This window comes from Pygoscelis adeliae, unplaced genomic scaffold (genome assembly GCF_000699105.1).
Source record: "Pygoscelis adeliae isolate BGI_AS28 unplaced genomic scaffold, ASM69910v1 Scaffold85, whole genome shotgun sequence".
Lineage (NCBI taxonomy): Eukaryota > Metazoa > Chordata > Aves > Sphenisciformes > Spheniscidae > Pygoscelis > Pygoscelis adeliae.
The window spans coordinates 2507568-2521073 of record NW_008824900.1 but is presented as its reverse complement, the minus strand read 5'-3'; the positions used below and the strand labels follow the sequence as shown (position 1 = coordinate 2521073).

General features: G+C 34.5%; 1 protein-coding gene across 7 annotated transcripts in view; it reads right to left on the bottom strand.

Annotated features, from left to right (window-relative positions):
- RBFOX1 (RNA binding protein, fox-1 homolog (C. elegans) 1) overlaps positions 1-13506 on the bottom strand; it is a 271893-nt gene that overhangs the window by 12308 nt on the left and 246079 nt on the right. For 3 of the 7 annotated variants that reach the window (XM_009324718.1, XM_009324720.1, XM_009324721.1), the window contains one exon: positions 3792-3844. The exons of the other annotated variants lie outside the window; for them this stretch is intronic. In XM_009324718.1, coding sequence (XP_009322993.1) covers positions 3792-3844 — 53 coding nt within the window. The remainder of the gene's footprint in view (positions 1-3791; positions 3845-13506) is intronic. 7 annotated transcript variants of the gene reach the window in all.

Here is a 13506-nt window from a genome sequence, read left to right as displayed (position 1 = left end):
ATGTATGCAAGCATGTATGGCAAAATTTTGTCCAGTTACGATTATTTATGTGCCATAGCAGAGGTAGGCCACAACAGGCACCTTAACCATTCTAAGCACTTTGTCAAATATTAATTTGCTTCTAAAAAAGTATCTCCATATTTGCTATTGTTTCATGAATTAAATTTGTGGTAGTGTTAGTGTTGACATGTTAATGATAGTATAGAGGAAAATTGCAATGACGTGGGCAATTGCATTGGCTAAAAATTGCCAATATTCTGTTCAAACTATTTCAATAGTACAAACTCCAATGTTTGCTTCTTTAAGCTGCCTGCTTTTGTGAAACGTTTTTCCTAGAGTTATAAAATCAAACCTTTCAGAACGTTTAATCTGTTTTGGAGACTGTATCTTTCTCCAAATGGAGGTCAATAACTTAATCTAAGACTGTCATCTTCTAAAGCTGTATAATGCGTTTCTTTTGCACACACACACATGCAATCCCACCTCCTGGGGATGATTCTGCTCAAATATGTAAATAAATACAGTCACAATTGGACAGATGTTACATCCACTTCCACCATACTTCATTCCAAATTTAGGTTTATATATACACTTGCCTCTTTCTCTATTGTTTCAAAATCATAAACTGCATATACACTTGGAAGAAAAATAATACGAGGCATGCAACCGCACTGGATTTTTTTGTTTGTAGTTGGAAGTTGGATAACAGTTAAAAATTGGAGGAAGAAAGAAAGAGTGATATAAATATAGAATAATGATCCTGTCCCATATCTACACAAAAATCATAAAATGTAATATGCAGGTACATCCTAGAACACACTTGGAAAAGACACTACAAAATATTTATTTCTTTACAAACTATGAATTTTGATCTTACAAAACCTAAAAGAAAAAAAGTATATTGAGCACTCATTTGAAAAATTCATTAAAAATGCTAAAGATTCAAAATGAACAATGTTCTGTAACCAACATGTAAATAAACCATGGGCTTATTCTGGGTCTCATTCTGATTTACCAGGAGCCTATTAGGGCAAGATGCCCATTGCCCCCATCAGCCAGGAACCTCAGGATTAATTCTGCCCTAATGTACCCATTGTCAGAGATTTGCTAGAGGGTGTTCAGAGATCCGTGTTAAAATTTCATCATCAAACTGATAGGAGGTTTCCGATAGTTTCCCTACCTCTGTTCTAGTTCAGGTCTGTTTGCAAACTCTTTAATCATGCCTGCCAGAGACGATCTATCCCAGAAGCACAGAACTTCTCTTCTGAAGAGTAATTACTTTTAGCTTCAGAATGCACTGGATGCAATCAAGAGTGAATTATTTTTAAGTTTTCCATGGAAGGATCCCTCTGTCAGATACGTGAATATGTTTTCTTTATATAATGTGCATGCAAGAACAGATACACATACATAAATAGAAATGTGTATATGGACACACTATCCATTCATTAACACATTTATTTATTCAAGATTACTTGATTCCCAAATCAGAAACGATGTCGTGTTGCTGAGGGCTAAGTACCCTCTGGCAGGAATGATAAAGTATTAGGAAGAGAAGGGTGAATATTACCAGCAGAATCACCCAAGACCTCCCATTTCCATTTGATGATAAAGTTCGAACCAAAAGTTTACTTGTTATATTATTATTTGAAATCTACAAACACGCACATTCTTTACAAGGAAACAATACAAACATACATATACTCACATTTCAGACATTGAGCATATTGTCAGTATCTTCACTTTATATTAATTTTACAAACACAGTTGAATTACTGTAATGGAGTTTAGGAGCACTAAAAAAAGCACTATAAAATTGTACTGTAGGTGTTTTGCATGCATCTGAAAAACCACAGGAAGGTTAGCTTCGGTTCTAGAAGTTTACGTATCTCTAGATATGCTCCATGTATTAAAACACAAAACATCAGATAATAAATTAGCTGAAAGTCAACTTACAGATTTGAAAGACCAAATGCAACTTTGGCAACTGGTACCACAGGAATATGGGCCAGACATTTATTTTTTTGTAAAGCCAGAAGTCCTTTAAATTCTATGACTAAAATTTAGGTATATAAGAAACAGAAGATACAGGCTTTCATTAGCTTTCTCCTTCAGACCATATTACAAAAAAGGCACCTACAGTCACCTATGATGGATATGTTTATCATATGGTCAAAAACATACCTAACAAAAATACCTTATTGTTGAATTAATTCAACAGAGGTAATCAACTGGTAAACTGAAAAGTTTTAATAAATCTATTTCTTTCTGTGTAAAGTTCACTGAATTTACTGATAAACAAGAGCGCTACGTTTTTGACTGGAATTCCAAAGTAGTGATATACGGAATATGTACCATGTAGTCTTGGACACTTAAATTGTGCCTGAACTGAGGGGAAAAAAATGTCTTTATTAGAGAAATAATCATTGCTTAGAAAGGTTCACTCCGCAAAACAGGAAATTGTTTTCAGGACAAGAAAAGTATTAAAGACCGCATGTCTATCTCAAGAATTCCAAGTTAAAAAATTGCTAAAATAATTATATTTATTCCTAGATTTATAAATTGGTAGCCTCCCTACTACAACTCACACTAATCCGGAGCTGAGCAGGAAGCACAGGTGAAATAATGAAAGCCAAAATCCAAGTCTACTGAGATCAAGAAAGTGTCAAATGTTGAATTCTCAAAATGTATTCTCTTAATGATTTAGAGCTTTGAAAAATCTATGTTAAATCAGGTTTTGTTACAGAAGAACTTTTCAGATTACCACCAAAAATGCTATGGCTAGCATACAGATTATTACAGTTTTGGCATATTTTGGCTTTAGCTACGATCTTCTTTTTCATAAAAAAATGTTTTTATTTGTTTCTATGTAGGTCACTATGGCATAAACAGAAAACTCTTCACCTTTCATTTATTTCTGCTAATGTAAAACTCTATAAATAACACCAACATTTTGTGTCACACTACATATCCTTCCATCCTTCAATACAAGCAGCTTCTATGAACTCAGTAGATCTTTTGCATAACATTATTGGTAGAATATGTCCCGGCACTGTTACTATTTATCGTGGCTTTTGATTTCTTATGTAGTGACATAATACCATCCTTACCTGAATTAAGACTAAGATTGTTCAAACTCTATTGCTTAAAAGAGAGAAAATCCCTTGACATATTCAATATATTTATAAATTACCATTACCTTTTAAAAACATTGTTCATTCTTCTGTACCCACGGCTTATAACATGATAGTATATTAGCAAAGCAGCTAAGACTTTTTACTTACTAGAGAGCGATCCTCTGAAGACACAGACCCTCTTCTCCCACTATCTTATCCATAGGATAGACTTTGTGAGTGCTTTAGGGTCTGCAGTACCCTTGTGGGCAATATTTGCCCCCAGAGAGTTGAAAAGAAAATTGTTAAATCTATAGCACTTACAATGTCCTACATACATCTAAGCCTTTACTCTTTTCATTAGTTCTGTTTGTTTTGGCTTTTTTAAAGTCACAATCTTGATTGTACTGCACAGTAAGTATTTATTAGAAGGTTTAACATATCCTTACTTTTCTAGGCCATATGATATTTAAACTGGAAATAAAACACCAAAGTCAGCAAAATAACCTAATGTCTTTTATATGGCAGAACCTATAGGCTCAAGCTATAAATTAATTAAACTATTTCAAAGATTTATACTATGGACGTTCCTATGCTTTCTCTTACGATTAAATGCAGCATGTGAAAAAGGATATTGACACCTGGATGGATGCATCAAGAAGTATCAATGATTGTTACCTGCAGAGGTGTTACAAGAAATTTCATCTGCTGCAACGAAGACGAATTGATTTCTGCAAGAGAAGATAAAATTCACAATACTGCTTGCTGACTGGGAAATGTGCTAGCTGCCAATTGACTTGATGTTTACAGATGGGGTAGGGTAAGGGTGCTTAATTTTAATGAATGTAGCAAGAAAAAGTGTTGACGTATTTCAGTACTATAGAGTTTATAAGGATCATGAGGTAGACATGCTGGGATCTTTTAAATGAAATAATGGTGACATTTGGATATGGACTATGTACAAACTCTTGCATTGGAAGCTTCATGTTTAGTGTTACAGATATGTCGATATATTTATGAAGTCTAATAAAAATAAAACAATATTTATATTGATATGGATACTAAAGGGCACTACTGCAAAAGATGTAAAAAGCGTTTTTTGAAAAAAGTAATTGCAATTTACTTCGTGCATCTGAAAGGAGGATATTGAAAGTGAAATATTTTGTTTTTTATGTCTAATACGATTGCCATCAGAAAATGAATTTTCTGCTATTTATTTTAAAAATGACATAGTATATTCTCATATACTGTCATCCAAATACATACAAAAGTCTTTTGCAGAGTCTTAGGAGAATAAACTAGAGATATGAGTAATTTAATATAAACCTTCTCTTGCAAAATTCTTTTTTAAACGAGGTAACATAAAAAGAAAAATGCTAAATACACTAATATTTCAAAATGCAGAAAACTTCACTACGGCACAAATCCTGATTTGTCCTTTCCAAAGTCAAAGCAAACAGGATTTGGGTGAACGGAAACCATGCTTAAGGTTTAACATCAAATGATTCCTTTATATGCATATACATAGCTTCCTTGAATTATCTTTGTGTTGTGTGGGATTAATAAAGAACCTGGGTGAAACACTTGGGTACTGTTTTACTCCAAATCGCATGTGGCTCCTCCAGCCTGCACTGCTAGGCATGGTGAAAAGCCGAGTTTTTCTGTTTTGCACAGCTTTAATGCAAGAGTCTACCAAATAGGAGCTAGAAGGAACTAGTTCTAGCTTGTACTAAGGACTACCTGGAAAACTTCGTTCTGCAAGACGATGAAAGCTCTGTCAAGCATTAAGTACTCTGAAGATCCTGTTGAAAACTATTCAGTTCAGGAGCAAACATCTCTTAGGGGTAACAGAACCTTGAGGAGTTAAACCCTAAGAGAACAAAACCTAGTTCTATTACTTCACCTCCAATGTATTAGAGAGATTTGAAATTCTCGTTTGGAAATCTGTGAACCTTGTTAGTTAGAAGTTCACATTTGGGGAAAAAAAAACCAAAATAAAACAAAATAAGGAATCTGTAACCCATACTGTAGGGACAGGATTGATTAAGACCAAAAGTAGTATCTGATCATTGCCTCTGCCCTATCTCAGAGATACTAACACCTGCCTTTCAGTATGAATGACCTGAGTGATCAAACTGTATATTCTCTCATTTTCAATTGGATGTACGGATTGGTAGTTTTGCTCTTTATTTTGTCATCTGCAGCAATTTCATAAGCTAATGAGATCTACCTAGCATGTAATGCTGAAGAGATGAATTTAAAAAAATGAAAAGGGATAAATTTAGCATTATAAATACAGAGCTACTCTGTATTTCATAGGTAGTATAATTTGTCACTGTATTTACTGCTATCACCTCTTTTATTATCACCTCTTGTGATAATTATATGGAAAGAAACAGGTAGATGTTTGCCTAAAAGGGATTCATCCAGTGCCAATGCAGGCTTACCAGCTACTGTTTTACAGAAGATCCTTTTGGTTCATTTCTATGAAGTTATTAAACTGCCCTCTCATCTAAATGAAAAGATCACTTTTCCTTAAAAACTGCCTTTAAAGTGGCTAGCTGAGAAACTCCTTGTCTTTATCTCTATTCAGAACATCTGTTGTTATGGAACATTGAGCCACAGAGACTATATCTTCAGATACCAAAGTACAGAATTTTCTGTAAGAATAATATGTTGGTTTAGTTAGTTACAGAAAGACCCCAGAACACTGACTGCTATTTGTCTTTTGGAACTACAGATGTTATTGAAACTGTTCTGAAATCTTACTTTTTATTACCAACTCTTTACTAATTACTGGTAGAAAATTAGTTTTAAAAAATTTAACCCAAACTAATACCTATTTAAAAAATATCTACCGTAACCATTCCTTGTTATACCGCTTCAATTTACATAGGAAGATATTATTTTCCCTGTAATTTGCTTTTGTAAAATTCATTTCACAACTCCATAAATCAATTTTAAAAGTAAGGAGAAAGTTACATATTGGTCAGCATAGCAACTGTGAGAATGAAAAGTAAAACTAGATGCTGGAGTTCAATAAGCCAGTTCAATTTTTTTATAACTAATTAGGTGTTATTGGTAACAACTACAAGAAATTGTTTAGTAGTTTGATGGCTTTAATGTTTTATAGTGGCAGGTTTTTTATTTCGTTAAATTCTATGCTATTGTTTACATAGACCTAGAGGGAGAACTGATAATCAGAGGTGTCACTATACACGTCACACCTGATGTCCAAAGCAAGTATTATGCCTTAGTGTGGACAACCCCATAGTTTGCAAAAGGAGTCCTTCTGACTTAAGCTGACACTGTGGTGCATCATATTCTGTCTGTCTTAAAGCACATGAAAAGCAGACCTGGAAAAGGGCGGCTAACCTAACAGTCCTTTGCAAATGCAGGGTTGTTCCCTTTAAAGACCAATTTTATGCACTAACTGTATTGAGCATACAAGGCTTAAAAAAACTCACAAGTAAGGTATGGTGAAAAATCATGATGCATTTTAGGTTGTTTTAATGTTCCTCATCACTTCTCCACTTTTTATTAATGTAAGTGGACCCAACTTTATTATACAATAAGCCCTGCTCAGTTATTAAGATACAGAATTGCTTCCATCAACTTAATTTGTGTATTAACAGTGAAAGTATAGAACAAAATTTTTACTGCTTGTTGTTTTATACTTTAGATGTAAAAGAACACACTTAAAATCCAGTGAACATTTTTTTTCTTTAAATAAAATTTTAAAAAGTTGTTACTGGTTGTAACAGAAAAAGAAATTGAAAGAGTAACGTGACAAATACAGTGATCTGAATGTACAGTTGGATATAGTCAACTTGCCAGATATTCACACCCTGGGCTAAGTGCAATCCTTTTAAGTGCTGGAGTGGCACCCTTTGGCAGCCTGAGCTCTCTGACGGAAACCCAGACAGTGCGGGTCATGAAAATGTACTTCTGGGACTCAAAATGGCAGTGTTCCATCTGAGCAGCTATTTCCCAAGGGCAAACACTTCTGCATACTATTACTTCTCTCAATCCTATATATCAATTCCTTATTTCTTCTAGTAAATTGAAAACTACCACAGATTTTTACCATATGGTAATAAAGATATTTTTAAAGTTGGAAAAAAAAATGTTTAAACATTTGATGTATTTCCTGAATTTGGATAGAAACAGAGGGAGAGGACAGCAAAAGTAATAGTAAGTGATTTGATGCTCTTTCTTACTTTGGGGTAGTTATGGAGCCTGCATTACCCCGATTTTCAAAAAGGTTCAAATATGTTCTAATTTCCCCTGCACTGTTCCCCATAGACCCTTTGGCAGACTCCTAACAAACATAGTCCTCAAAGGCCCCAGATCTGACATAAACCTCCCTATCAGTTTTAGCACCTGCTATTTCTACCCAGCAGGTCTTCTGCATATCCAATACATTAGGTGCTTTCTTTCTCCCTCCTTGATGCTGTTAGTTTGGTGAAAACAGGACATCCTATAGCATAAAACTGGATTTTTACTTTTTTTTAAATAAAATCTTTAATCACTAGAGTCCAAGCCTTATCTTCACTATGGCTGTTTAATATACCGAACTACTTCTGTGAAGAAACCTCACATTGAGTAACTTCCCTCTTTGCTTCTTGCTAAACTGTGTCCTAGAAAGATTCAGTCTGTGGTAGAATGGAAAACAGCTTTAGGAGAGGAGTCTTTGGCCACCCTCTGTCAGCCTTTCCATCTTAGCATCTCTTTCACAGGGTACCTTGAAAAAAAAAGGCATGATACTCTACACGTATCCTTCTGTACTGCACTTTTTATTATAGGAGACCTTTTATTACAAGATCCTTGATTAGCAACATTAGGGCTTATGCCCTCAGGAATGACTTTCAGTCATTATTAATCTAATAATTTGTATTTAGACAGGGACAGGGCTTGCACTATAAAACCAAATATTGTTTGAAAGTTTTTGTGATGGCATGAGGTGAGCAGGAAAAGTCCAGCTGCCAGAATCAAAACCATACTCTGCAGCATCAAACTTCAAAGAGCATAACAAAATATTGTCAGGTTCAACTTTATCACCTGACTAAAAGTACCCTGTTCTAAATTAAAGCAGGCCACTGAATTGAAAGACTTAGATAATAAAGTATTAAACCAAAATATTTAAGCAAGTGAAGAACAGGATTTTAAGTGAAGTTTGACTAAGGTTTTTCATTATATACACTATTTAGTGAAAAATATTACTAATTACAAATTACTTCAGTAAATGTTATGTACTCACAGAAATTAGGCCTTCTGGACTGGGCAATTTTGTTTAATCTTTTTTTTTAAATACCATAGCCTAATTTCTTCAGCATGTTTATACTACCACAAGTTAATTAAAAGGCCTAAGATATTTCATAAATATATTCTGTCAGTACTTTCCCTTACCAAAATGTTACATCTACCCATTTTCAAGAAGAGCTGTCTTTTTACGGTCTTGCTTCTGACAAGTCACCTGAACTGTGCTGAAGTAGTAAAAAAAAAACTTCCATACATTCATTCTAAAGCATACTGACCTAATACAGAAGCTACATGATATCAACACTGAATTTAAGCTTGAGTAAGACTTTATACATGAAATTTAGTAGAACTATGTCAGCAATTTGTAATTACTATGTAGTACATTTAGCTCTTATTTCTACAGAAATCTTTTCTGTAAGCATGTTTAAATAGTCTTGACTCTCTTTTAGAGAGTCAGTTTCAAGTTTGAGATACCTGATATTCCAGTGATGTTAATTAGCTTTTAGTGTACGTGTATTTTACATGGTCCATCAGGAAAAATTAAGTTAGAGTATTAACAGCATTTGTGTTTAATGAACATTTATCACTTTCCTTCAAACTTTTTCGAAATTCCCTTAGTATTTCCCATCCTCATAAACACTAACACCAATGATCTCAGCTACCGGAATGTCAAATAGGTAGCAGAACAGAGAGAGGAATTCTGTTTTATACCATCTTTGATACAATACTGGAACTTTAGGCTTCTTCACATGCAGAAAGTTGGGAGTTTCTCCTCACTGAGAAAATGGAGTGAAAGTTTTCCTAAATACCGAAACTCTGATAATTCAGTTACACATAAATATAGACAACATTTATCTCATTTTCTACATCCAAATAGACTTTATTTTAAAGGTCAGTGGCAACTTAAAGTAGAATGGAGCTCAGAAAGAGCAGATGCTTGTAACAGAGATTGGGTGTACAGTAGAGACCTAACCGCTGATCCTGCCTGAACCATATGTGATTTGCCCACTTCACTATTAGCTGGAAAATTCAGAACCTGGAAGTGGCAGACAGGAAGAGATTCAGAGAACGGGTCTCAGATGCTCTTTTTTATGACTTGAGGAATCTAACCATCATGAAGCACAATTCCAACCTGATTTCAGGATAGACTGTTACTCTGAGTGCTCCCCCTAAAAGTTTCCTTATAGTCGCCCCACCCTGGCAAAGGAAGTGCTCCTCTTTCTTTGTCTGCACCACTACATATCCCTGAGAAAGCATCAACCTACTACCCCATTTTCCGCCCTACAGTCCTTGGCCCCGCTATTCTTCAGATGTAGAAAAGCACTCACAGCTGTGTCTGGGAAGTTTATATACTGAGGTCATTGTGAGTGTAAGAACCTACGTTTGTAGGGCGCATGGGACAAATTACTAAGTGTTGTCTGTGTCCTATCTTCTCCCTAAAAGGCTGGGTGACAGTTGGCCTTTTCAACACTATTTGTATTTTACACAGCACATGATTAAGAACAAAATTTTGACACGCATATAATTTCACCCAGCACTCCCAGAAGCTTTTAGTCCCTCTTCTTGGCAACACAGAGCTTCCATAAAATAGAAGCTATAATAGGAGTCAAGTGGGATTTTAAGAAATCAGGACTTCCCTAAAAATAATCACACTAACTCTAGGAAATTTGAAACATAAAAGAAATTATAATCCAGTAACACACGGTGATTGTTTCATACACCAGAATTCTTGGACTTTGCTTACTAACTTCACAAACTAGACAGAAATAATTTTGCTTAACACAGAAGTGCAGCCCCGCCTCCCAAAAATATAGCAACTGCAAAAACAGTGCAGAGCCCCAAAACATAGGAAATTAAGATGAAGGCAAACACAATACTGAACAGAAGTTACAGTGGGAAGACTTAACCTACGTGTAACCAGTTGACTTTTTCTGGTAAGACCACCATGGGATTTACAAATAGTCAGGATTTAGATTTCATGGATCAGACCCTCAGCCGGTAAAATTGAAGCAGCTTAACTGAAAGCACTGACTTCACTGGAGCTATTCCAAATTGTATTCTCTAAGGATCTGGTGCTAACTATATTGTGTAGCAATTATTTTTTCTCAGAAGTGTTATATGTGGTACATCTATACATTTCTCCATTATATTATTAAAGATTCTTTATTTTTCCTTCATGCCCTAAACTTTAAGGCTTTGTTGCTCTTGTTAGGACTAACGTTGAGGGCTTTTTCACTATGAATTATAACATAGCTGATGGCTGGCTGCTTGAATAGTTTCTGTAATACTCAAGTATGGACGAAGTTTCAGAGTTTCTCTCTAAAATCATTTTATCAAGTCCTCCCCAACTCCCTCCTTCTGGTGTCCTCAATTTAAATATCAAGGCTATCACAGAATTTAAACCTTTTAATATTAGTATAATAACTATAATAAGGAGGTTGATTTTGCTATTATCATGCTTTATATTCCCATTACTGTAAGATCAAAGTACATTATCATACTCATAGCATTTGAATCACAACACAAAGACAACTAAACAACTTTACAGCCATACCTATAAAATATATTAAATGAAGTAAAAATAAAACTATAAACAGAAAGTAATTCAAGTGGTATCAAGCTTCAACAACACCAACAGTGACTTGTTTGACCTGATGTGCATTAGAATAGTATATTTTACTTTTAGACTGATTTCTTCCATGCCAGGTTCTTTTTTTCTGCAGAATTGTTCCATCAACCTTACTACTAATAATGATGCCAAGATAAAGAGGAAGGCGCAAATATTCTGCTTTCACTTAGGTATTCTGCCTTCATTGTCAAAAGATAATGCATCTCCTACCTCCATCATTCCTGACCATTTCATTAAATACTCTTTTCTGAAATTTTGAAGCAGGCCTTGAAAGTGTATGGAGTAAAACCCTGCATCAACATAAATTAATGTAGCTACTTCTGTACATATTACCTCACAGAAAACATTACAGATCATCTTGATCGCCCAAGCAAAGGCAGCTCGTTCATCTGCCTGGACTCAGCTGCCACTCCAGAAGGTCCAGTGTCACCTCTGCCTGCATGGGTGTCTCACATGCCCTAGAGTGTCTCAGATTTTGACACTAGATGCCTGTTTCCAGGTGGCTTAACCAAGCCCTTAATTTGACTGCCAGGTTAGGCACCTCTGCATGGCTTTTTATCTGCGTCTTCTTTGTGCTCAATACAGGACATTTCGGTGTGATTTAGCCAATGACAAGATGTCTCTAACATAATTCAGACTGCCAAAGACAGCAGGAGACAGAAAAGTTAAGAAATCTCTCTCATTAAATTTTATCCTGTCACCAGTCACACAACTTCTTGAACAGGAATAATTTGTTCTAATACCAAAAAGCACTTTTGCAATTGTGAAAAGCACACCTTCAAGAAAAGGGAAAAAAAGAAAAAAAAAAAAAAGAAAAGAAGAAAAAAAATCCCTAACTCTTCTGGATGCTAGTGGAAACGTGCATTCCCACATTTCCAGTGAAATGCCTGTATTATTCCATTTACTCAGAGAAAAAAACCAAACTAAACCAAACACCTAAAGAGAAAAATGGTCAACAGAAGATGCTTTCTCATAATTTGTATTCTTATGTCAGGCTTTTCCCAGCAGATGGACAGGCATCTTTTTTAGCCCTTCTATTGAACTAACAAAATAACCCATTCAGACGCTACAAGAGAGAGACTTCTTTTAGCATAGCCAAATATTAATATTATAAAGCATGTTAGGGAATTGACAGGGTCTCCATACTGCATACAGTGTAGATATAATTCTCCCATGGCAATGTCTTGTATATGAACTCCCCCTCTCTCTCCTCCCATTACCCCTCAAAGACTTTCTTTATAGAAAATTTCTAGCAAATTAGTGCTATACTTTGCAACTTAGTATAGTTGTTGTGCAATTTAGTACAGTTGTTGTGAAAAATATGTTTATTCTTAATATATTGCCAAAACGTGGACAATGTCTTACATCACAACCACTGGAAAGATCTGTAGCCCTTTCATCTACATTTTAAATCTACACATATTTTATTTCCTGATTTATTTATTTTTTAAATCAAAGCTATACAAATATGCTTAGTTCTAATTCATATTACCTGCCGTATCAGTGGAATTTTTCTATGTATGAAGTATTACATACTGTATTATACATAGTATAAATGTATTTATTATTAATAATACAATATGCATTGTATAAATATGCATATTTATCTGCAAGGGGAACACAGATGATTTTTAAGTGGATCTTAACATTCTAAAGTGAAAGCTAAAACTAATAGGTGAAATTCTGGACACCACATAAATCAATAGTAGAATTCATACTGATGTCAGTGGCATAACTACTCTGCGATTATTTGCCTTTTACTGTGATTAACACAGTCTACACACTTAAACTAAATCCTTGAACAAGTAATCCGGTAACTTTACTTCAGAAGTGCTCCATGTCAGAAGTGTAAACTGGTATCAGTATGACCCAGGACTGCTAAATTAAGGCTATTTTGGAAGTTTTAACATTTATATTTGAATTTTTTTTTTAATTGCTATATTTTAGACATATTTTTCACCCTGTTTAGGGCAAACAGTACAGCATTTTGAAGTCAGCTTTGTGTAAAGAATCAGTATTTTATCCAGTAAAATACATAACAAAACATGTATTTATTTTGTCGGGGGATTTAGTCTTTATGTATATCATGTCATCTTTAAAACAATGTCTCATTAAAACATACTTTATATTTGTTTCTGATTTCATAATGATTGTTATGGTTTACTAGTAACCACCATTTCATCCACAATAAAGTCACCTAATATACAGAGGTATAATTATAAAACTTCTTTAGCAATGACATTTTTTCTTTTCCTATAAATTATTTTAATGTTTGAATGACTTTACAAATTACTTTACAACATCATTTTTTCATATTATAACTAAACCAGCATATATATGAAAACCTTGCCAGGATTATTTAAGAATTCATTCAAGAAAAACAAAATGGATTTTAGAGGCTGGTACATGTTTGGTTTAAACAAAGACCTTACTTTTTTCTGCATGTGTATGAAACGTCCTATAGCAGTTTTCACAAAAAAGTTGTTCTTTAGGATACAGGGG